Source organism: Anabas testudineus, chromosome 8, assembly GCF_900324465.2.
Source record: "Anabas testudineus chromosome 8, fAnaTes1.2, whole genome shotgun sequence".
Taxonomy (NCBI): Eukaryota; Metazoa; Chordata; class Actinopteri; order Anabantiformes; family Anabantidae; genus Anabas; species Anabas testudineus.
The window spans coordinates 18332229-18357282 of record NC_046617.1 but is presented as its reverse complement, the minus strand read 5'-3'; the positions used below and the strand labels follow the sequence as shown (position 1 = coordinate 18357282).

At 39.3% G+C, this 25054-nt stretch overlaps 1 protein-coding gene across 1 annotated transcript; it reads left to right on the top strand.

Annotated features, from left to right (window-relative positions):
- The first annotated feature begins 417 nt into the window (after nucleotides 1-417).
- Nucleotides 418-25054, top strand: LOC113159711 (nuclear body protein SP140-like). The gene is made up of 27 exons (XM_026356568.1): nucleotides 418-488; nucleotides 570-649; nucleotides 789-952; nucleotides 1730-1904; nucleotides 7232-7396; nucleotides 7529-7636; nucleotides 7753-7883; nucleotides 7976-8020; nucleotides 8107-8146; nucleotides 8400-8489; nucleotides 8598-8668; nucleotides 8845-8971; nucleotides 9739-9905; nucleotides 10048-10174; nucleotides 10273-10392; nucleotides 10522-10655; nucleotides 10750-10794; nucleotides 10895-10940; nucleotides 12054-12179; nucleotides 12325-12464; nucleotides 12725-12793; nucleotides 12926-13059; nucleotides 13537-13654; nucleotides 13738-13812; nucleotides 13914-14057; nucleotides 14143-14217; nucleotides 24983-25054. Exons 3-27 carry the CDS (start codon nucleotides 797-799, stop codon nucleotides 25004-25006), a joined length of 2652 nt encoding a protein of 883 aa, XP_026212353.1. The 5' UTR covers nucleotides 418-488; nucleotides 570-649; nucleotides 789-796; the 3' UTR covers nucleotides 25007-25054.

The following is a 25054-nucleotide window of genomic DNA, read 5'->3' as shown; positions in this document are numbered from 1 at the left end:
TGTCTGGTGAGAAAGAAAGGGTTCTCCCCGAAGCTCGGAGGAGGGGGTGGAACATTGCACCTTACCGGTAAGGGGTTTATAAAAAGAGCAAGGACAGCCCTCCGACTGTCAGCCCTGGTGACAGTGACAGGGACACTGCTGAATTTGGGATATTGTCAGAAACTGAGGGTGGAGACCAGGAGAGACCAGTGCACCAAGGGCCTGTCCATTCAGGAGACTTTGAATCATGGACTGAGGTTTGTGGAGACACTTACACCTGTCAGCAGGGGGAGCTGTGTAGCAGCCGAGAGTCAAAGGTGCTGTTAAAAAATTAGTGCTGTTGTTTTATCAGTTGCTGTTTATCAGCTGTTACTATGTTGAAGGAACATGTTCTGGGTGGGGAGGGGTCGAGGGTCATGTTGTACGTAGTTGAGTGACGTCAGGTGTGCTTCAGGTGGAGCGTTGTTAGTCTAACACCTGAAGAAGAGAAAGACGGGATCTGGGATGAGGTATAAAAAGAGTTGTTCACTCTGAGTATATTTTTCTGCTGATTTAAAACAGTCCAAAGTTAAAGTGGTCGGTTCTTCCAGAGTTTACCTGCCCTCAGGTGTAAAAACTCCAGGTGTCGTCATCAAGGTGTCTGAAGGACGAACTGAGGGATCTCTGCACGGTAAAGTTGTAAAACTGCTGAGAGTCAGTTCAAGTGTTTCCTGCTGCAGTTTTAGTTGAACTTCTGTTGGTTTGGAGCAGCTGTGATCTCCCTGGGACCTCAGGTTTTACATGTTCTATTTTTATTTTATTTATTTTAGAAGTTTAAATGGCTGCAGAGAAGGATCCGCTGGATTTCCTGGAGAGTGAGGAGCTGCTGCGTTTTTTCCACTATAAGAAAACAGAGATGTCCTGCATGGAGAAGCCGCAAATCTTTCTGAGCCAGCTCAGGGACCACGACCTGATCTCAGAGGACAGATACAAGGTGAGGAACTGAGGCAGGAACAGGGTGGAGTAGTGATTCCTCTCGTCACCGTCTCCGCTTCTCATGTCGCTTATTTAAATGAAATGCGCGCACTTGTGCGCGCTGGCACGTATCAAGTGTCCAACTTTAAAAACTGATCAGTGTTTAGAAATGTCACAATAAGACCTGTTTACCACTTGCTGAGACAGTTGATCCATGAACTGTGACTCTGGTTGAAGCTCAGAAAAACTAGGTGTGCCATCATTGGCAACATCAGATTCAGTGTAAACGAAACAGACACTAGTGAAAGACACTCATACACCTTGAGGAGGAGTTATCTCTCTGTGAGGAGAAATAAAGAAAGAAAGAGAAAGTCAACACGTGCAGTGTGGTGACTAATGTTGTGTTTAACATATTTGTGGTTCAGGCCTAGACGTTATATGACTTTGAAAACTATCAAATAAATATCAAACACTGCAGGCTCCAGTACACAAGTTAAATCACACTGTTATCATCACAGATGATCCAATTTGGTGTAATTCTAACATAACGTGAACATGAACGCTGATAAATGGATTACAGGTGCTGCCTCAGGTTAAGGTAACGCCAGAGAAGAAGTGTTTTGTATACACGGTGTTGTCAAAAGCTATTTATTGTTCTGAACAGCAACTGGAAGATGGAGTGAAAAAGCTAATCATCAAAGACAGAAGAGAAGCAATGTGTGCAATGGAAATGTGTTGAGGTCATCGTTGACTTAGTTATGATCATAAGTTTCTCTGTAATGTTGTGTGTTTGCAGATGGTGAGTCCTCTGAAGCATAAAGAAATTATTAAGAGAGCCATTCTTGCCCTTTTGGACCAGATTGAGAAAGAACAGTCACAGCGCATCCATGTTTTCTGGAGATGTGTCTTTAAGAAGATCATTATGGACCAATATCCAACTCTGCAGCAGCTGCACAAAGATCTCACAGACGGTATATGTAATTTTTATTATATCATATTTATTATATTGTATTATGTTTTTAGGTTTCTTTGGTGTGGAACAAAATCAAAACAACTTGGCCTTGTGGTTCTAATACTTCCAGTGGGAACTTTGTGCAAAAATCATTTAATCTCTTATGCAAAACACCCTTAGAGCTACTAGAAGAAACGAAAGCAGTAGTCAGCATAGAAACAGGTCAGTAACAGACTTTGCATCTGAAATAATGGTTCTGAACATGTGTTTACCAGTTGTGTTAATATATTTAGAATGATTAAGAAAAAGAACAAACATATCGTCCCTAATGATCCCATATTGGAGCTGTGGGGTGAGCTGCTACGTTATTATGGGGAGGAAATCAAGATCAAGAAGATAGAGAAGCATCACATCAAGCAGATTAGAAAACTGAAACGTGTTCATCATCCCTTCACTGACAACAACCTCTTTACGTGTCTGTTAGTCCACAGTGTGTACCTGATGTTTCACAGTGGATATTTAGACCTTTATTTCATTGCAGGGTCTTTTCATGTTAACACACAATGGCCTGAGAGAGTGGAAAAGCAAGAGACAATCAGAATTAAAAGAGAATGTGGAAGTGGGACCATGAGCGTTGATGGTGAGGAGCAGCCTGGTCCATCATCTCAGTTGATCCCAGTTAAGAGGAAGTTCTGTGAGTCACTTTGCTTCTTTACTATGTTTCACTCTGACTTTCACAGCTACAGAGTTCACTGTCATTCTGTAAACTCAAAAATCAGATGTTTGTTTTGTTTTCTAGCATCTCCCTTGAATCATGGATTAAAGGCAGGTGTTAGACCAGATACCAACAGGTCCCAGCTGCCTGTGACCTGTGGAGACCTGAAAGGGACACTGGACAAAGACAAACAAGCTAAAGGTCAGAGAGAAGTTAAACTGACAGAAAAAGAAATACTATTATCATGGTCTGATCTAAGATGGTAAAACACTGAAAAGGATTTATTCAAACTAAATATTAGGCTTAAAATCATCATTATTATCATTATAATCATCATATTTCAATGATAAAATAAATGCAAAGACTGTGTCTATTAACTGGAAAATGAGTTGTAGCATCTGATTCTGTCTGTTTCAGGGGAAAAGTGCATTTTGTTCAACAACCGCTGGTTTGTTCCCCCTGAATTTGAGAAACGTGCAGGGAGCAAGTCCAAGAACTGGAAGATGAGCATTCGATCTAATGGCATCCCCCTGGGAAAACTCATAGAGGTTAGTTGAAAAGTAATTTTGATTTTAGACTATATTGATTCTCATAAGGGGTGTTGTAGTATGGACTGGGTCCTGGGTATTTTTATTTATGGCTGTTGTGTTAACCTGAAATTTTCTTTTAAAATCTTATTTAAGCAGCTTTTATGCATTTATCTAATATAATTAATAACTTAGCAAGAATTCAGAGTTCACTCAGTTTAGATGTGCAACATTTGCACACATTAAATTCTAGATGATAAATTTAAATGAAAAATTATATGAAACAAATATTAAACCAGTTTTACAACTGGACTTGAAACATTTCACTGTTCATCAATTAGATTCTTCAGTCTAAAAGTTACAGACTAAATTTATCCTCCAGGTTGAATCTATCTGCTTTTAACATTTTAAATGTGACTAAAAGCTGAATTAAAAAAAAAAAAAAAACTTGAAACAGTACTTTATAAGATGGTTGAAGACGTATTTACACAGTTTCCTGAGGAAGTCATTACATTTATTGTTGTTCGGTTCATTCTTTTTCTTCTTCATTTAACTGCAGGCAGGGGAACTGAGATTACAATCATACAGAAGAGGTTGTAAAAGAGTAAGAACAAAAACTTACCTACAAAAAACCTAAATAATCATAATAATCCTGATTGTGTTTTATCTTCTTCTGTCCTGATCCATTCTCTTATTCTCCTTCAAGAAATCCCGAGCCAAGAAATCCCAAGTTCAAGTTCCTGGTTGTGGACCATACACAAAACGAATTCAAGAGAAAACAGTGACAATCTAGCATCATGGGAACCAGAAAAAATAAAATGCATAGCCATCATTTTACAGTTGGAGCCCATCACTATAAAGGTCATTTAATTCAGAAGAGATTTAGAAATATAGAAATATAATAGACGTTTACATAGAGTTACCTGTGTGTATGTGTAAATAACAGAAATGTACAGTAATTTGTATTAAAATAACAATTGAACTACATAATTTAACAAACTAAAACAAACCCTAAACTAAGATACAACTCACTTATTATTTCTTACGTATTTGTAAAAATCAAATGGTTGACATTGTGTCTGTCAGTGGTGGATATTTGCATAAACAAATGTGAACTACATGCTCTACACACAACTCTCTATGGTGTGCTTTGTATCACCATGTTTGAATGAACCCTCTGTGATGTTTGAGACCTGCGATTTATCCATCTTTATTCCACAATTAAAGGTTTGCAAAACAAAATGACAACATCAGTGAACAGACTGTTGACTGATAAACTGGGAGAGAAATCAGGAGACTTTAACTTGTATTAAGGTTAAAAAAACAGGATCAAGTCTATGAAAGTGGTATTTCATTAACTGTGTTAACAGTAAACACATGTTCACATACTGTCTCTCCTGGTGAACACCTGACATGTTAGTTTGGGATGATCCTCACTTTTTAACTCCTTCACTCTCATCAGCTGCAGACTGGGTATTAATTAATTGTGTAAAAAAAGATTTAAAAGCTGTGCAGTCTTGCCATGTGGCAGTACTGGCCCCTTAAACCTTCTGCATCTCTTTCTTAGATCTAATTTAGTGTGTAGTCAATTGTTCAATCCTCTGTGGGATATGAAGCTGCAAATTTTAGAACAGATGCTATAATTTGGTCACATGACGTGAAGGTTATTGATTCTCTATCTTCAGTCAGGAAAGGATTGTAAGAGGTTGTGACAGAATGAAAGTCTCTACAACTCTCCACCGATAGGGGTATCTCTGTTACCTGACTGGAAACATCAAGTAGAGATGGGAGGATCCGTTTCTCTTCAACTTCAAAGCAATTTCAGCGTCTGATGCACAGCAGAAGATCTGATGAGACAACACTTATTTATAATATAATATATTATAATATCTGGAGCTCATGTGTTGTGTTATTGTGCACAGCTGCTGTTCAAACAGATGAAATAGTTTTTTGTACCACAGTTTTGGTTTAATCTACACTACGCGTTTGGATCATCGTTTTCTTTGTGGCTGCTCTGATGGATCCGCTGGATTTCCGAGAGTCCGAGGAGCTGCTGCGCTTTTTTCGGCGTAATAAAACAGAGATGTCCTGCATGGAGAAGCCGCAAATCTTTCTCAACCAGCTCAGGGACCACGATCTGATCCCCGAAGACAGATACAAGGTGAGTTACTGAGGCAGAAATGTGGTGAAGTAGTGGTTTCAACCACATCCTGGTGGTTTGAAAGGCGCGATCGTTCGAGCGCAAAACGCACGATGAGGAAGCAGCGATCAGATAAAATAAAATAAAATAAGCTTAACGAAGGCTGCTGCGTGCCAAAGAGGAACACATGGAGTGTACAGTGTCTCTGTGGAGCTTCTCTCCTCTGCACAACTGTAGAAAAAGATGAGCCGTATTCAATCTAATAGGCTTCAATGTTACAGTAACATAGAGCAGCCTCATCAGTCCTGCTTCCTGATCCATGTTTGGTTTCTGTTCTAACTCTTTCTCCACACAAGTCTCCTAAAATAACTTGTTTTAATCAGTCTTAGTGTTGTCGTGTCTGATGTAAGGTAACAACCCTCACAACAAGATAGAATAAATTAAATGAGGAATATGAATAGTTATGTACTGAGAAGTGAGTGTGGAGGTAGAAGGAGGTAGAAAAAATATGGCAGCTTCAGGTAGGAGAGTGGGTGTTGAGGGTGGTGTCATCTGTGAACTTCATGAGGAGACAGACTTGTGTCCAGATGTGCAGCTGTTGGTATTCAGGGAGAATAACAGACGCAGCCTTGAGGGAGCCAGTGCTGATGGTCCGTTCATCAGTAGAAACCAGGAAAATCAGAAATCAGGGGGTAACTACAGGGGTAGTACAGTAGTTCTGATGATCATGAACTCTGTCCTGTAGTAGGAGCCACCAGAACTGTGTCAAACTGAATTAAAGCACAAAGTAAGACACAGTAAAGAGCACCAAAACACAGAGGCCATCCTCTGAGCCATGTAAGACGAGGACTATTTCTGCAGAAATAGTTGTGTAAAAGGTGAAAGGAGAGTGCTGGAGAGAGAAGTTCAAATGCAGTGTGTCAGTTGTAGATGCATGTACAGTATACTGGATTGTCAATTTCAGAGAGTAACCAGTGTTCAGACACAGCCCCCCTTAATCCAAGGTTTGATGAGATGTTAAATCCACTCAGTGAATCCACATTCTCACCCAAATATCAGATCTGCAAGTGGATGTACTGTATTAAGATACATCTGAAGTGAGGCGATATGACAAATTAGAAAAATCAATACCTTCATTATTGAATTTAATATAATTCTAATTTTCTCTTTAATTTTGTGTGTTTACAGATGGTGAGTCGCCTGGAGAATGAAAATATTAAGACAGACATTTATGACATTTTGGACCAGATTGAGAGAGAACTATCACAGCGCATCCATGTTTTCTGGAGATGTGTCTTTAAGGAGATCATTATGGACCAATACCCAACTCTGCAGCGGCTGCACAAAGATCTCACAGATGGTATGACTGATTATTTATAGGTATCATCAGTGAGTTGAGGGCTGTGGTGCTGCTTGCTATGCTGACGGTACTGTTTTTGGTGAGACCCAAGCAGCAGTTGTGTGGCCAGGTGAGTATATACAGATATAGAGGAGCCACTCAACCCAAGCTCCAGCTTGTTTCTGCTGGAGGTTTCTTCAAATAAAGGGAGTTTTCCTCTCCACTGTCACTTGCTGAAGGGGGATTGTTGTTTCTCAAGTGCCTTGTGATAAATCGGTTGTGATTTGGTGCTTTATTACGCAAACTGAGTAGGATGGAGAGGAACTGACAAAGGCTAGTCTGTCAAACATGGTAGAGGCAGTGTTATGGCATGGGCATGTATGGCTGCCAATGAAATCGGATCACTGGTGCAGCTTCATGTTGCAGATGGATAATGAGCCAACATATAACAAAACAGAGAAACAAAAGAGTTTCTTAAAGCAAAGAAGTGTGTTATTCTTCATGGTTCACACTGAGTGTTTTATTTTCATCTATTCAATGTGGTCGTGTGCAGAGGTTAAATGCCAAAACACCTCTATACATGAGAAAGCTCAATCAATCTGACAGGTATAAGGGTTAATTGCAGGGTCACAGTTGCCTGAAACGGTGGAAAAGGAACGGAGGAAACGGAAAGAGCTTTCAGATATTGAAGCTGAAGAGGAGAACTCAGGAAAGAAGAAGAAGAAGAAACAGAGAAGTAGGAGAAACAGTGATGAGGAGAGGCCTGGTTCATCATCTCAGCTGAGCCCAGGTCAGAAGAAGTCCGGAAACATATGTTTCACTGCTACAGAGTTTATCATCACCCTGTAAATTCAGTTTACAGAGTGAATTTAAATTTAATTTTGAGTTTCTGACTTTAATCTGAACATGTGTTTGTTTCCAGCTTCTTTTTTAAATAAAGGACAGAAGAAGGATGTTTGGATGTCGTCCCAGCTGCCTGTGACCTGTGGAGACCTGGAGGGGACACTGTACAAAGACAGACTGGATAAAGGTCAGAGGGACAAAGTAAAACTCAGAGAATGAAACACAAATACTAAACTGTACCTGATGTAAAAAGACGATTCATTTGAGGATTTGGAGATTAATACATTCCTTATTCTGTGTCAGGGGAGAAATGCATTTTGTTCCAACGATGGTTTACTCCTCATGAATTTAAAACGTTTTCAAAGAAGGTAAGCTTTAAAAGCTGGAAGCGGAGCATTCGATGTAAAGGAACCCCTCTAGGAGAACTAATACAGGTTGGTTGAAATGTAATTTGAATTGTGACACAGATCACATCACCCTCTGTTTGCTGAGGTAATCATTCCTAATCATTTTTTTCTAAACGCAGGACGGTCATCTGAAACCAGTAAAATACAAAAGAGGCTGTGAAAAGGTACAAAGAAGTGGTGAAAATGCAGAAATTCAGACTCTAACTTTTCTTCTTCTGATCTGAATCATCCTCCTTTTATTTCCTGTTAGGCCAAGAAGTTCCTGTTTCCATCTGACCAGACAAACACAGGTTTGTTCTATTAGTGCATACACAGATTCTCAGCTCCAGTTGATTGTCATTATCTGTAGACCTCTGTAAAAGTAGTCTCTAAGTGAAGACTTCATGATCTAACTGAAAATTATTAAATGAATTATACACGTTAACGTAGCAATAGCTTTGAGCAAAATACATTTAGTAAATTTTACTAAACTGCTCCAGATGTAAAGTGCAACTTAAGTGGTTGGTTGAATCAAATAACCGTGAGGTGGTAATTTTAATTTAGTGCCTGATGGAGAAGAAGATGGAGGTGGAAGTGAAGACCAAGAAGATCAGGTTCTATCAAACAACAAAGAAAGTTCCACAGATGATACAGGTGAAGTGTGTTGAGCTGCATTTATGCCGACAAACATTACTTTAGGTATTTATCGTACATCAGCAACGAGAGTATGTTAACCCTACTGACAACATTTGTCTGTTACAGATCAAGAAGAAAAGGCTCAGGAGTATGAGTTTGTGAGGGAGGCATCCTTAGAAAGATACATTGCCATGAAGGTAAATATAACAAAGAAAGGAGAACCAGTCCTCACAGAGGAAACTATGATCACGGTGTCTCTGTTATAACAGTTGACTGAGGATGTGTTCAGTTATTAAATGTGCATCATTTTGTGTTTGTATGAGACAATATGTGAGAAAGAGTTGGTCTTTACCTTGAAGTTATAATTCTTAAGACTTCAGAAAAGGAGCAGACAGAGGAACACAAACACAAGGAGCTTCCAAAAGATGAAGATAAAGAGGAGAAACAGAGGAGCAACAATGATGAGGAGCAGCCTGGTCCGTCATCTCTGTTGACTCCAGGTCAGAGGAAAAAGTCCAAGAACATACTTTTATTACTCTGACTTTCACTGCTACAGAGTTTATCATCACTCTGTAAATTCATGTTATTTTATATTAATACATACACAGTAAAATACATACAGAAATAACATACTGTAGATTTTTTAGCCAGTTGCAAGAAAAAGTAAGTGAATTTTCAATTCCCTGCTGTTGCATCTCCATGCATTAGTAACAGAACTACATGCTATATTGTTTATCAGGGTATATAATAAAGTATAGAAAAGTATAAGCATAGTGTAGTAGCCTATAATAAACTATTCTTAATGAGTACAGTATTATATGTAGCAGAATAATATTTAAGAGTCCGGGTGTCATAAAAGTCATGATCTCTCCATCCAAACATTATCCTAACCGCTCAAAAAAGCCTCGAGGGAATTTCTTCAACTTTGGCATAAACATCCACCTGAACTTAAAGATGAGTCTATAGGTGAATGATCAGGGTGACTATAACCTCACATAACATTCTTCAGGTATGTGGTCATAAATCAAGAATTCATACGCTAATCGTGACTCATTAAACTTATAATATTATACAGAACTTTGTACTTTGTTTGAATAGTACTTTATAATGCAAAGTTAATATTATAATATCAAAATAAAATGTTCACCTTCATGGGTAGTGTCAAAGTGCATTTATGCCAACAAGAAACATTAATTCAAATAGTTATTATACAATAAAGGTGAGACAACAGTATGTTAATCCTGACATGTGTCTGTTACAAATGGAGAAGAGACTGAGACACAGACTGAACAGAAGCAAGAATATGGCCATGACTTCGTCATCTTTGATGAGTTTGTGAAGGAGGCGTCGTGTCAGACAGACGTCTTCCTCAAGATGAAGATAAAACAGGAAGGAGAGCCAGTCAGTGTCCTCAAAGAGAAAACTATAATCAAGGTAATTTCACGGTGTCTCTAATGTTAGTGAGGATGTGTTTGATAATTTTTTAATAAGTTTAAAAAATGTGCATCATTTTGTGTTTGTATGAGACAATATGTGAGAAAAAGTTTATCTTTACCTTGAAGTTATAATTCTTAAGACTTCAGAAAAGGAGCAGACAGACGAACACGAACACAAGGAGCTTCCAAAAGATGAAGATAAAGAGGAGAAACAGAGGAGCAACAATGATGAGGAGCAGCCTGGTCCATCGTCTCTGTTGACTCCAGGTCAGAGTCCAACAGTTTATCACTCTGAGTTTCTGAGTTTTGTAATATATCATATACATATTTGAGTGTGTGTGTGTGTGTGTACAATTTTTTTCCAGCTTCCACCCGTAAGAAGGGAGAAAAAAACAATTTTTGGGACTTGATCAAGTTTCAGTCTAAGCTGCCTGTGACCTGTGGAAACCTGAAGGGGACACTTGATAAAGACAAACTGTCTAAAGGTCAGGAGGACAAAGTAAAACTCAGAGACGGAAGTGACAGAAAAGCAATGCCTTGATGTAAAACTGTTTAAGTGGGGTATCACAGAAGAAGTAGCAGTAGAGATTAATGCATTCCTGATTTTGTTGCAGGAAAGAAATGCATTTTGTTCCAAAAGCAGTGGTTTACTCCTGGTGAATTTGAAAAGCGTGCAGGAAAGGGGAGCACAAAGAACTGGAAGTTAAGCATTCAATGTTGTGGCTTCTCACTGCTGAAACTTATACAGGTTTGTTAAAAGGTCATATGGATTATGACACAGATCACTTCACTCCCATTTGTGCTCATGAAGTCATTTATTTTATTTTTATTTTTAACTGCAGAAAGGTCATCTGAAACCAGGGAAATACAGGAGAGGCTGCAAAAAGGTACAAAGAAACTATATAAATAAATAAATTCTTACTCTTAACTATGTTGTATTAACGTTTTTTCTGACCTGAGCTATTTCTTGTTTCTTGTTCCTGTTAGGCCAAGAAATCCCTGTCTTCATCTGATTCCATCCAATCATTTATAGGTTTGTTGCATTAGTGCAAAACTCTGATGTTACTCTAGAAGTATTTCTGATGAGAGCACTGTACCAAGCTCCTACAGCTGCAAATGTTACCTTACATAGAATATTAAAACATCATTAACAGCATGTAATGTTATCATTAGAGCCAAACCAGCAGCTATAGCAGCTTTATCAATGATCAGTACTATATGAATGAAAATAGATTCTACGTCTCCAATAGAATAGAACATGTAAAACGTGTTGAAAATTCACATTTCCCTTTTTGAGAACACCCCCGTTTTATGAAAGCAACACTTTAGAAATGCCTTTTTTTTCAATTTTAAACAACCGTTCACTTGGACTCAAGGATGGACTGGTTAGACGTTTGTAATCAAAGTTCAAAAATCAAAACCCCTTCAATCTCAAAGCAGTAGCTCATCACTTAAAGAAATCAATCTGTCCTAATCCTACTTGATCTATTTGCAGCCTTTGACACTATGAACCACCAGATTTGCACTGATACAGCTCTGGCGTGGCTGAAGTCTTACTAATCTGGATGAATCCTCAAGGTATCTTAGCAGGCATGGCAAGTTTCTAACTCTCACAGCCACCGGTGTGCCGCATGGCTCAATTCTTGGTCCTCCTTTTTCCCATCTATACTTTATCCAAATGTTTTCATTCACCCACATGGCTTTTCCTATCATTGCAATGCTGACAACACACAGCTCTTTTTGTCCCTTTCATTGAATGGCTTCACATTGCGTATCTCCACGTCTCTCTGGCATCTCTACTTTGATGAGAGAAAGACAAACCTCCAACCCCTAGATAGTAGTTCTAGCCCTTCCACCTAGACCATCATTACAGCACAACATCAGCATCAACATCAACTATCAGCACAGGGTCTTCAGTGATTATCCCACAACGTCTGTCAGAGACCTGGGTGTCATTGTTGACCAACTGAGCTTTACCAACCACCTCTCCTCCGTCTTAAGGGACAGGATATGGTCATATAGGAATGGTCATATCCTGTATAGACTACTGCATGCTCTGCTGATAGGGTTACCAGCATGCATTCTGCATTAGCATCTGATAAATAGCTAAATGTCAGTTACAAATGTTGACATGTGTCCATTACAGGAGAAGAAGAAGAGACTGAGGAACAGATGAAGCAGCAGCAACAAGGCCGTGACCAAAACAAAAAAGTGTTCAAAGTGACATGTGGAGCTTTAGCTGGGACTTTACACAAAAGCCGATTTGCATCAGGTACTGTACATGATGTGAGATAAAATCTATAATGTTAATAATAACATGCTACTGTTCAGCAGATATCATGTTTACTATGTTCCAAACTGAATAAACTAAACCTACTTACATGGGTCCCCTCTGATTCTTCTTCTTCTTCCACCAGGAGCCTATGGGAAAAGTATTCGTACTGAGACGAGCTGGATGAGCCCTGTGGAGTTTGTTAATAAGGCATTAAGTCGGACTGATGCCTCCTGGAAGAAAGACATCAAGTGGGAAGGAAAACCACTCAGTGTCCTCATAGAGGTAAATATGATGACGGCTGGTTTCACAGTGTGTGTAATGTGTATTGCAAAGCAATACGAAGACATGTTAGTTCAACAAAGGTATTGATGTTGCAGTTTAGTAAAATATGCCGTGCCTCTAAAGAATTAGCAGAGAGCAAAACAAAATGAAGACAGGTTGTGTCTCAGTTCACTGTAACTGTAGTCAGATAGATAAAGAGAGAGTGACAGGATTTGTCAAAGAAAACAAAGAGATAAACACTATATATTTATCTATTTCAGAAAAACATCTTGAGGATCCACTCACTGCTGTGTGACTGCAGAATGTGCAAACTAGATGAGGAACTGTTGGTAAGTTTAACATCCTGAGCTAAAGTATGTCCCCATCCTTCAATGATCTTTGTGCTGTATGAACAACTCAGAGATGCAACATGTAGTTGTTGTGTGAGTACAATAACTTGCTGTCGTGTGTTTGTCTGACAGGAGGATCAGAAAAACGATGATGAGTGTTGTGTCTGTAAAGGCGATGATGGTTCAGACCTGGTGGTGTGTAATCACTGCCCTCGCTCCTTCCACCAGACGTGTCACCTGCCACATGTAGAAGACAAAATTTTGGGGTGAGATTTGATTATGAACATGAGCAAGCTAACAAATATAATAGAGTACATAACAGAGTATGAAAGAGATTTTCTTTAGTGTGATGAATAAAATGCTCTGTTTTTACAGGTGTAATTTTAAGCTGCACTAATCAATAGTTTTATGTGATCCCCAATAGACCCACAATAATAGAGAGGCGTCATAATTCTGCTGATACTTTACAGTGGATATTCATATATTGTGTATCTGTGTTTGTTCGTGTGTGTGTTATCAGGGACGACAGCGCACAATAGTGTACGTTCTATGAATTCAGATGATGATCTTTTATATTTTAAAGCTGCATTAATGAACATTTTTATAGCATCTTTCGCTTCTGTTAGCTTATTGTTTTGGTTAATATTACTGTTGCTGCCATATTCTTGTGTGTGTGTGTGTGTGTGTGTGTGTGTGTGTGTGTGTGTGTGTGTGTGTGTGTGTGTGTGTGTGTGTGTGAGCAGGGATGACAAACCGTGGATGTGCACATTCTGCATATTCAGAACTACTCAACAGTGGCGTTACAGTGAGGAGCTGGAAACACGAGCAGCTATGTCCCAACAAATATCCCGACACATGCTGGTGAGCACACGGTGTCTCTGTCTGTACGTCTGTCCATCTTCACAGCTGTTTGTCGCTCACTGCTGCTTCTCCTACATCTACAGGAATGTCACTATCTGCTCCTGTATCTGTACAATGCCTGTGAGGAACAAACATTTGCTTCAGACCCAAACCTCTATGTAAGTGTCTTCCTCTGCTGTTTGGGCCAAAAGTGAATGAACAGAACAAAAAGTTTTCTAAACAGTTCAGCATTTTATTCCTTTCTGCTTCATATCCACAGGTGAAGAACTACTCCGCTGTTATCCAGACTCCGATGTGGTTTGATAAAATAGCCGACAAACTCCAGAAGAAAGAATATCAAACAGTTGGAGAGTTTGTGTCTGACGTCCAGCTCATTTTCACCAACTGTGCTACATACAACCGAGTAAGAAACAACTCTCAGACATCAACAGTTAAAGGACATTTCTAATAAATACTGTAGTGACAGTGACTGCTGTGATCTTTTTCAGGGTAATGCTGAATTTCTGGCCAGCGGCAGTCGACTGAAGGAATTATTTGATGGAGAATTGAAGACAGTGTTCAACATCAGTGAATAGACAAAAAACTCATGATTTCATGAAAATTGAAAGTTGTATATCATTTATTGTGCTACAGTAAAGACATGTTCACATACTGTCTCTCCTGGTGAACACCTCACATGTTAGTTTGGGATAATCCTCACTTTTTTACTGGTTCACTCTCATAAGCTCCATTAAGGTGCACAAGAGTTTTATCTTTTTTATCTGTACCAAATGTACCCAGTGTAGACAAACTGGTTTATTTGAAATCATTTTATTAAGTAAACAAATTCTTTTATATCCCTCACAGAATTGTTATTGCCATATTTTTGTGTAGCACAGATTTAAAATTAAATATTTGTTTGTGCACATCTCTGGTGACTTAGTCTTGAGTCATTCTGATAAATGTTAAAGCTATAAACATAAAGGAAAAAATGGACACTTGTTTCTGCACCACTGGATTCCAGCAGCTGAAGGCGACCTTGGCCGACGCCCCGGTCCTGGCCCTCCCTGATCTCCAGCTGCCCTTCTCCGTCAGCTGATGCAGGGTGCTGGTGATGGTGGCAAAGCCCTGGACAAGCCTCCAGTAGCAGGAGGCTAGTCTGATGAAGCGCCTCAGTGGTGGGTGTTGGCCAGCAGGACTGCAGTCAACCTTGCTGGGTCAGTGGACACCCCATGTGGACTAACCATGTGCCCCAGGAACATTGTTTCACTGGCCAGCAGATTGTGCTTTGCTGGGTTTAGCTGGAGCCCAGCCTGGTGATGGCGAGCGCACCCCCAAAGTTTCTGGTGTGCACCAGCAGCTCGTCCAGGTCTCTTGTGTTCTTGCCTCTCACCTGCTACAATATTAAAAACACGGTTAGAAAGTTGATTATTAGTTTGGTTCCCACCAACAGAATTTATGTGATCTTATATATGGGTCCACTGGGGGATCTTTAATTGTCCATTACAACATTGAACAGACTCCCTTCATCCTCGACACCGATGCTAGCATTGTGGGGGTTGGAGCCGCCTCCTCTTAGGTGGCTGAGACAGGTGAGAGAGTGGTGGCCTCCTACAGCTGCAGCCTGAACCGAGCAGAGCGCAACCACTGTGTTACCAGACGGTTCTATGTCCAGTGCTCTGACCTCTGCAGCAGTACTTGGGCGTGGCCCCTGATGGAGAGGGTTGGGGTGGACATTCTCAGGGCCGTTACCGAGTCTGGTAATCGCTATGTTCTGGTTTCAATGGATTACCTCATAGCAGCACAGAAACTGAGGGATGAGACGTTCTCCGGGGTTCTAGGTTTTCACAGAGCTCTACAGTGATCAGGGGAAGAACTTCGAGTGCCGGCTGTTTAGCGAGGTGTGCCAGAGGATGGGGTTGAGGAAGATGTGGACAACCCCACTTCACCCACAGAGCAACGGGCTGGTAGAGTGTTTCAACCGCACCCTGGCCCCCCATTTGACATCTTGACCATCTGTCACCAATGAGATTGGGATCAGCACCTGCTCCTGGCCCTGTGGTCCTTCCGGACTGTTGTGCAGGAGTCCAGCCAGTGCACCCCTGTTGCTCTGATGTTTGGCAAACAGCTCTGCGCCCCAATCGACCTGGTGGCCTGGGGATGGACTAAGAGAGAGACTCTCTTAGTGGTGGTGCACGATTTGACCCGACGTGCACAGAAGGATGCTGGAGTCAAACAGAAATGAGCGTATGACGCTCGCTGCCGGGGGTAAAAAGTGTGGGTGTATTGTCTGGTGAGAAAGAAAGGGATCTCCCCGAAGCTCGGAGGAGGGGGTGGAACGGCTCTCGGAGGTGGTCTTCAAGGTAGAGGTGCTTGGTCGGAGTCAGAAGTTGGTGCTGCACCGAGACCGGCTGGCACCTTATCGGTAAGGGGTTTATAAAAAGAGCGAGGACAGCCCTCCGACTGTCAGTCCTGGTGACAGTGACAGGGACACTGCTGAACTTGGGATATTGCCAGAAACTGAGGGTGGAGACCAAGAGAGACCAGTGCACCAAGGGCCTGTCCATTCAGGAGACTTTGAATCAGTGGACTGAGGTTTGTGGAGACACTTACACCTGTCAGCAGGGGGAGCTGTGTAGCAGCCGAGAGTCAAAGGTGCTGTTAAAAATACTGTGTGTGTTCTGGGGGAGGTGGGGGGGTCATGTTGTACGTAGTTGAGTGACGTCAGGTGTGCTTCAGGTGGAACGTTGTTAGTCTAACACCTGAAGAAGAGAAAGACGGGATCTGGGATGAGGTATAAAAAGAGTTGTTCACTCTGAGTATATTTTTCTGCTGATTTAAAACAGTCCAAAGTTAAAGTGGTCGGTTCTTCCAGACTTTACCTGCCCTCAGGTGTAAAAACTCCAGGTGTCGTCATCAAGGTGTCTGAAGGACGAACTGAGGGATCTCTGCACGGTAAAGTTGTAAAACTGCTGAGAGTCAGTTCAAGTGTTTCCTGCCGCAGTTTTAGTTGAACTTCTGTTGGTTTGGAGCAGCTGTGATCTCCCTGGGACCTCAGGTTTTACATGTTGTATTTTTATTTTATTTATTTTAGAAGTTTAAATGGCTGCAGAGAAGGATCCGCTGGATTTCCTGGAGAGTGAGGAGCTGCTGCGTTTTTTCCACTATAAGAAAACAGAGATGTCCTGCATGGAGAAGCCGCAAATCTTTCTCAGGCAGCTCAGGGACCACGACCTGATCTCGGAGGACAGATACAAGGTGAGGAACTGAGGCAGGAACAGGGTGGAGTAGTGATTCTTCTCGTCACCGTCTCCGCTTCTCATGTCGCTTATTTAAATGAAATGCGCGCACTTGTGCGCGCTGGCACGAACGAAAAGTGTCCAACTTTAAAATCTGATCAGTTCTTAGAAATGTCACAATAAGACCTGTTTACCACTTGCTGAGACAGTTGATCCATGAACTGTGACTCTGGTTGAAGCTCAGAAAAACTAGGTGTGCCATCATTGGCAACATCAGATTCAGTGTAAACGAAACAGACACTAGTGAAAGACACTCATACACCTTGAGGAGGAGTTATCTCTCTGTGAGGAGAAATAAAGAAAGAAAGAGAAAGTCAACACGTGCAGTGTGGTGACTAATGTTGTGTTTAACATATTTGTGGTTCAGGCCTAGACGTTATATGACTTTGAAAACTATCAAATAAATATCAAACACTGCAGGCTCCAGTACATAAGTTAAATCACACTGTTATCATCACAGATGATCCAATTTGGTGTAATTCTAACATAACGTGAACATGAACACTGATAAATGGACCCTCAGGGTACAGGTGCTGCCTCAGGTTAAGGTAACACCAGAGAAGAAGTGTTTTGTATACACGGTGTTGTCAAAAGCTTTTTATTGTTCTGAACAGCAACTGGAAGATGGAGTGAAAAAGCTAATCATCAAAGACAGAAGAGAAGCAATGTGTGCAATGGAAATGTGTTGAGGTCATCGTTGACTTAGTTATGATCGTAAGTTTCTCTGTAATGTTGTGTGTTTGCAGATGGTGAGTCCTCTGAAGCATAAAGAAATTATTAAGAGAGCCATTCTTGCCCTTTTGGACCAGATTGAGAAAGAACAGTCACAGCGCATCCATGTTTTCTGGAGATGTGTCTTTAAGAAGATCATTATGGACCAATATCCAACTCTGCAGCAGCTGCACAAAGATCTCACAGACGGTATATGTAATTTTTATTATATCATATTTATTATATTGTATTATGTTTTTAGGTTTCTTTGGTGTGGAACAAAATCAAAACAACTTGGCCTTGTGGTTCTAATACTTCCAGTGGGAACTTTGTGCAAAAATCATTTAATCTCTTATGCAAAACACCCTTAGAGCTACTAGAAGAAACGAAAGCAGTAGTCAGCATAGAAACAGGTCAGTAACAGACTTTGCATCTGAAATAATGGTTCTGAACATGTGTTTACCAGTTGTGTTAATATATTTAGAATGATTAAGAACAAAAACAAACGTATCGTCTCTAATGATCCCATATTGGAGCTGTGGGGTGAGCTGCTATGTTCAGGAAATCAAGATCAAGAAGATAGAGAAGCATCACATCAAGCAGATTGTAAAACTGAAACTTGTTCATCATCCCTTCACTGAAAACAACCTCTTTAAGTGTCTGTTAGTCCACAGTGTGTACCTGATGTTTCACAGTGGATATTTAGACCTTTATTTCCATCATCTCAGTTGATCCCAGTTAAGAGGAAGTTCTGTGAGTCACTTTGCTTCTTTACTATGTTTCACTCTGACTTTCACAGTTACAGAGTTCACTGTCATTCTGTAAACTCAAAAATCAGATGTTTGTTTTGTTTTCTAGCATCTCCCTCGAATAATGGAGCAAATGCAGGTTTTAGACCAAATAATAACAACTTCCAGCCACCTGTGACCTGTGAAAACCTGAAGGGGACACTGGACAAAGACAAACAGGATAAAGGTCAGAGGTTACAGTCCATACCTTTGTACTACGTTTGCACAAATGTTTTCTTAGTAGATCACCTGCAAAATGCCTACAAAGGAAACACACAATTGCAAAGACTGCCCACACAATTTGGTACTGGCTATAAAGACTCTTAGTAAATCAGGGCCATGAGGTTTCTAAAAATACAATATTTGATTTTACACTGTGAAATAGCAGTGTTGGATATCATTCATTTTTTAACTAACATTGAATGATGCAGTGTCAAATATGACAATAAATGAAGATAGAGAAGCATCACATCAAGCAGATTAGAAAACTGAAACGTGTTCATCATCCCTTCACTGACAACAACCTCTTTACGTGTTTGTTAGTCCACAGTGTGTACCTGATGTTTCACAGTGGATATTTAGACCTTTATTTCATTGCAGGGTCTTTTCATGTTAATACACAATGGCCTGAGAGAGTGGAAAAGCAAGAGACAATCAGAAATAAAAGAGAATGTGGAAGTGGGACCATGAGATTTGATGGTGAGGAGCAGCCTGGTCCATCATCTTGGTTGAACCCAGTTCAGAGGAAATGTAAGATAAGACCTTTCTGTAAGTTACCTTCACCTTATAATATGATTCACTCTGACTTTAACAGCTACAGAGTTCACTGTCATTCTGTAAACTCTCAAATCAGAAGACGTTTATTTTTTGTTTGTTTGTTTTCTAGCATCTCCCTTGAATCATGGAGTAAAGGCGGGTGTTAGACCAAATATCAACAGGTCCCAGCTGCCTGTGACCTGTGGAGACCTGAAGGGGACACTGGACAAAGACAAACAGGCTAAAGGTCAGAGGTTACTGTTTTTGTACAACGTTGTACTAATGTTTTCTTAGTAGATCACCTGCAAAATGCCTACAATGAAACACACAATTGTAAAGACATTTGACATTTAGATCTTTATTTCATTGCAGGGTTTCATTTTAACACACAACTGCCTGAGAGAGTGGAAAAGCAAGAGACATTCAGAAAAACAAGAGAATGGAGAAGTTGGACCATGAGCGTTGATGGTAAGGAGGAGCAGCCTGGTCCATCATCTTGGTTGAACCCAATTCAGAAGAAGTTCTGTGAGTCACTTTGCTTCTTTACTATGTTTCACTCTGACTTTCACAGCTACAGAGTTCACTGTCATTCTGTAAACTCAAAAATCTGATGTTTGTTTTGTTGTTTTCTAGCATCTCCCTTGAATCATGGATTAAAGGCGGATGTTAGACCAGATACCAACAGGTCCCAGCTGCCTGTGACCTGTGGAGACCTGAAAGGGACACTGGACAAAGACAAACAAGCTAAAGGTCAGAGAGAAGTAAAACTGACAGAAAAAGAAATACTATTATCGTGGTCTGATCTAAGATGGTGAAACACTGAAAATTATCTATTCAAAATAAATATTAGGCTTAAACCCATTGTTTGGGTTCAGAATAAATGCAAGTATTGTGTCTATTAACTGGAAAATGACAGTTGTAGCATCTGCCTTTGTCTGTGTCAGGTGAAAAATGCATTTTGTTCAACAAACAATTATAACGCTAATATACAGTCATATTTCATATGAACTTCTCACAATTGTGATTTAACTAATTGTATGATTTTGTTCTTTCTGCATTGATCGCTCCTTACTTGAAACATGTTGTGTGTTCAGTCCTGTTGAAATCTTCCAGTCATGCAGTCTTTAAAAATCATCTACAGAGGCTGTTTTTCTGTAAGTCCTCTCTCCTCAGTGTTACCGTCCATGTCTTTGTACGACGTTATCTTTGGGGAGGCTATGAACAAAAGCCACTCCTTCCTGTCACACACCCAGGACACTCTGAATGAGGCCGAACAGGACTTTTATACAGCTGCTGGTTTCATTTCATAAGGATTTATTTGCTGTAGTTCATCAAAGTGATTATTAGCCTCTCTCACTAACAGCTTTAATTTGATGTAACTTTTTCTTGCGTTTACTCTGGTTATTCTTTAAACTTTCCATGACAGACACCAGTGAAACACACAAAATCCTCATTAAAATGCAACCAGTCCCACCATGTGTTGTCAATCACATGTTTTCTTAATAGATCACCTGTAAAATGCCTTCAATGAAACGCACAATTGTCAAGACATTTGACATTTAGACCTTTATTTCCTTGCTGGGTCTTTTCATGTTAACACACAATTGCCTGAGAGAGTGAAAAAGCAAGAGACATTCAGAAAAACAAGAGAATGGGGAGGTGGGACCATGAGAGTTGATGGTGAGAAGCAGCCTGGTCCATCATCTTGGTTGAACCCAGTTAAGAAGAAATGTAAGATAACACCTTTCTGTAAGTTACCTTCACCTTATAATATGATTCACTCTGACTTTCACAGCTACAGAGTTCACTGTCATTCTGTAAACTCAAAAATCAGAAGATGTTTTTTTGGGGGTTTTGTTTTCTAGCATCTCCCTCGAATAATGGAGTAAAGGCAGGTGTTAGATCAAATACCAACAGGTCCCAGCTGCCTGTGACTTGTGGGGACCTGAAGGGGACACTGGACAAAGACAAACAGGCTAAAGGTCAGAGGTTACTGTCCATACCTTTGCACTATGTTTGTACAAATGTTTTCTAAGTAGATCACCTGCAAAATGCCTACAAAGGAAACACACAATTGTAAAGACTGCCCACACAAATTGGTACTGGCTATAAAGACTCTTAGCAAATCAGGGCCATGAGGTTTCTAAAAATACAATATTTGATTTTACACTGTGAAATAGCAGTGTTGGATATCATTCATTTTTAACTAACATTGAATGACGCAGTGACAAATATGACAATAAGTGAAGATTGAGAAGCATCACATCAAGCAGATTAGAAAACTGAAACGTGTTCATCATCCCTTCACTGACAACAACCTCTTTACGTGTTTGTTAGTCCACAGTGTGTACCTGAAGTTTCACAATGGATATTTAGACCTTTATTTCATTGCAGGGTCTTTTCATGTTAACACACAATGGCCTGAGAGAGTGGAAAAGCAAGATACAATCAGAAATAAAAGAGAATGTGGAAGTGGGACCATGAGCGTTGATGGTGAGAAGCAGCCTGGTCCATCATCTTGGTTGAATCCAGTTCAGAGGAAATGTAAGATAAGACCTTTCTGTAAGTTACCTTCACCTTATAATATGATTCACTCTGACTTTAACAGCTACAGAGTTCACTGTCATTCTGTAAACTCTCAAATCAGAAGATGTTTATTTTTTGTTTGTTTGTTTTCTAGCATCTCCCTTGAATAATGGAGTAAAAGCTGGTGTTAGATCAAATACCAACAGGTCCCAGCTGTCTGTGACCTGTGGGGACCTGAAGGGGACACTGGACAAAGACAAACAGGCTAAAGGTCAGAGGTTACTGTTTTTGTACAACGTTGTACTAATGTTTTCTTAGTAGATCACCTGCAAAATGCCTACAATGAAACACACAATTATCAAGACATTTGATATTTAGACCTTCGTTTCATTGCAGGGTCTTTTCATGTTAACACACAATTGCCTGAGAGAGTGGAAAAGCAAGAGACATTCAGAAAAACAAGAGAATGTGGAAGTGGGACCATGAGAGTTGATGGTAAGGAGGAGCAGCCTGGTCCATCATCTCAGTTGAACCCAGTTCAGAAGAAGTTCTGTGAGTCACTTTGCTTCTTTACTATGTTTCACTCTGACTTTCACAGCTACAGAGTTCACTGTCATTCTGTAAACTCAAAAATCAGATGTTTGTTTTGTTTTCTAGCATCTCCCTTGAATCATGGATTAAAGGCAGGTGTTAGACCAGATACCAACAGGTCCCAGCTGCCTGTGACCTGTGGAGACCTGAAAGGGACACTGGACAAAAACAAACAGATTAAAGGTCAGAGAGAAGTAAAACTGAAAAAGAAATACTATTATCATGGTCTGATCTAAGATGGTGAAACACTGAAAATGATTTATTAAAACTAAATATTAGGCTTAAAATCATTATTATTATCATTATAATCATCATATTTCAATGATAAAAAAAATGCAAAGACTGTGTCTATTAACTGGAAAATGAGTTGTATCATCTGATTCTGTCTGTTTCAGGTGAAAAATGCATTTTGTTCAACAACCGCTGGTATGTTCCCCCTGAATTTGAAAAACGTGCAGGGAAGAAGTCAAAGAAGTGGAAAATGAGCATTCGATCTAATGGCATCCCCCTGGGAAAACTTATAGAGGTTTGTTAAAAAGTAATTTTGATTTTAGACTTTATTAATTCTCATAAGGGGGTGTTGTAGTATGGACTGGGTCCTGGGTATTTTTATTTATGGCTGTTGTGTGTGCTGTTGAAATTTTCTTTTAAAATCTTATTTAAGGAGCTTTTGTGGATTTATCTAATATAACTAATAACTTAGCAAGAATTCAGAGTTCACTCAGTTTAGATGAGGTGTACACGATTGAATATTTGCACACATTAAATTCCAGATGATAAATTTAATTGAAAATTTATATGAAACAAATATTAAACCAGTTTTACAACTGGGCTTGAAACATTTCACTGTTCATCTGTCAAGTAGCTTCTTCATTCTGAAGGTTAGAGACTAAATCTATCCTCCAGGTTGAATCTATCTGCTTTTAACATTTTAAATGTGACTAAAAGCTGAATGAAATAAAAAATAAAACTTGAAACAGTACTTTTAAAGATGGTTGAAGACGTATTTACACAGTTTCCTGAGGAAGTCATTACATATATTGTTGTTCAGTTTATTCTTTTTCTTCTTCATTTAACTGCAGGCAGGGGAACTGAGATTACAATCATACAGAAGAGGTTGTAAAAGAGTAAGAACAAAACCTCACCTACAAAAAACCTAAATAATCATAATAATTCTGACTGTGTTTTATCTTCTTCTGACCTGATCCATTCTCTTATTCTCTTCCAAGAAATCCAGAGCCAAGAAATCCCAAGTTCAAGTTCCTGGTTGTGGACCATACACAAAACGAATTCAAGAGAAAACAGTGACAATCTGGCATCATGGGAACCAGAAAAAATAAAATGCATAGCCATCATTTTACAGTTGGAGCCCATCGCTACCAAGGTCATTTAATTCAGAAGAGATTTATAAATATGGGTAAATAATAGAGGTTTACAGAGAGTTACCTAAAGAAGAATGTGTAAATAACAGAAATGTACAGTGATTTGTATTAAAATAATAATTGAACTACATAATTTAACAAACTAAAACAAATTCACGGTAACAATTCCTGTGAAAAGACAGTAAAAGTACTTTGTATAGTTTTTTGTATTTTTACAAATGGCGTGATTTTTTTATGTTTGACTTTAAGAACAGAAGGATATTCTGTCATTTAATGAAATTTTTAAAATGAAACATAAAATATAGCAACTGCTTTTATAATAACAAATTTAAAATAGTGACAGGTTTTTGAAAATGTAGGTGAGTAAATACTGTAGTTAAAAGGTTGTGACTTGCAGTTGTAAGTAACCAAAGGATCCCACACAGTGCCCATTTTATAAATATAAATGCACATTAGAAATATTCATCTTTATTTTGTTGGGATATTAACTTAACACATACAGATGTTTGTAAAACAACTGATTTTTAAAATCAAACACTGGTCTTCACACACTTTCCCATGTGGATGTTTAGAATATGAATAATATAAATAGTAAAATATGGACTTTGAATTCTACTATGAAGGAACTAATCAAAATTCTTGTGACTTAAAATACATTCAATGAATTATGAAATCATGAATATATATTCATGATTTCATAATTCATTGCTTGACTTTAAACAGCTGGGTTGTGTTTGTAATGTTATGATTTAATTATTTTGCTTTATCCTAATATGTTTTTAACCTCCTGGTTTCCTATGAAAACATTGCAGTTCACCAACAACATACAACTTTATTAGACATAATTAATTTCAACTGTTTTTGTTCTCCTTTGTAATAAACTGACTGTGACAGCCTATTGCATTAAACTGTGTTTTTATTAACTCACTGAGAAAAAGACAAAATGGCCAAATCTTGAAATGAGTCATTTTGTTTTGATATTTCAGGCCTAAAATAAAAAAATCAGAATCCTGGATGATCAGCAACATTCATGTCTCTAACATTTATTCAAACAAACCCTAAACTAAGATACAACTCACTCATTATTACTTACGTATTTGTAAAAATCAAATGGTTGACATTCTGTCTGTCAGTTGTGGATATTTGCATAAACAAATGTGAACTACATTCTCAACACACAACTCTCTATGGTGTGCTTTGTATCAACATGTTTGAATGAACCCTCTGTGATGTTTGAGACCTGCGATTTATCCATCTTTATTCCACAATTAAAGGTTTGCAATAAAAAATGACAACATCAGTGAACAGACTGTTGACTGATAAACTGTGAGAGAAATCAGGAGACTTTAACTTGTATTAAGGTTAAAA

Bases quoted from the DNA above. Each gene is read 5' to 3' on its own strand.
- LOC113159711 (XM_026356568.1), top strand. From the start codon at position 797: ATGGCTGCAGAGAAGGATCCGCTGGATTTCCTGGAGAGTGAGGAGCTG. The intron at 8,147-8,399 runs GTTTGTTCTATT...ATTTTAATTTAG, and splicing joins ATCTGACCAGACAAACACAG to TGCCTGATGGAGAAGAAGAT. The intron at 8,972-9,738 runs GTCAGAGGAAAA...TTACAAATGGAG, and splicing joins GTCATCTCTGTTGACTCCAG to AAGAGACTGAGACACAGACT.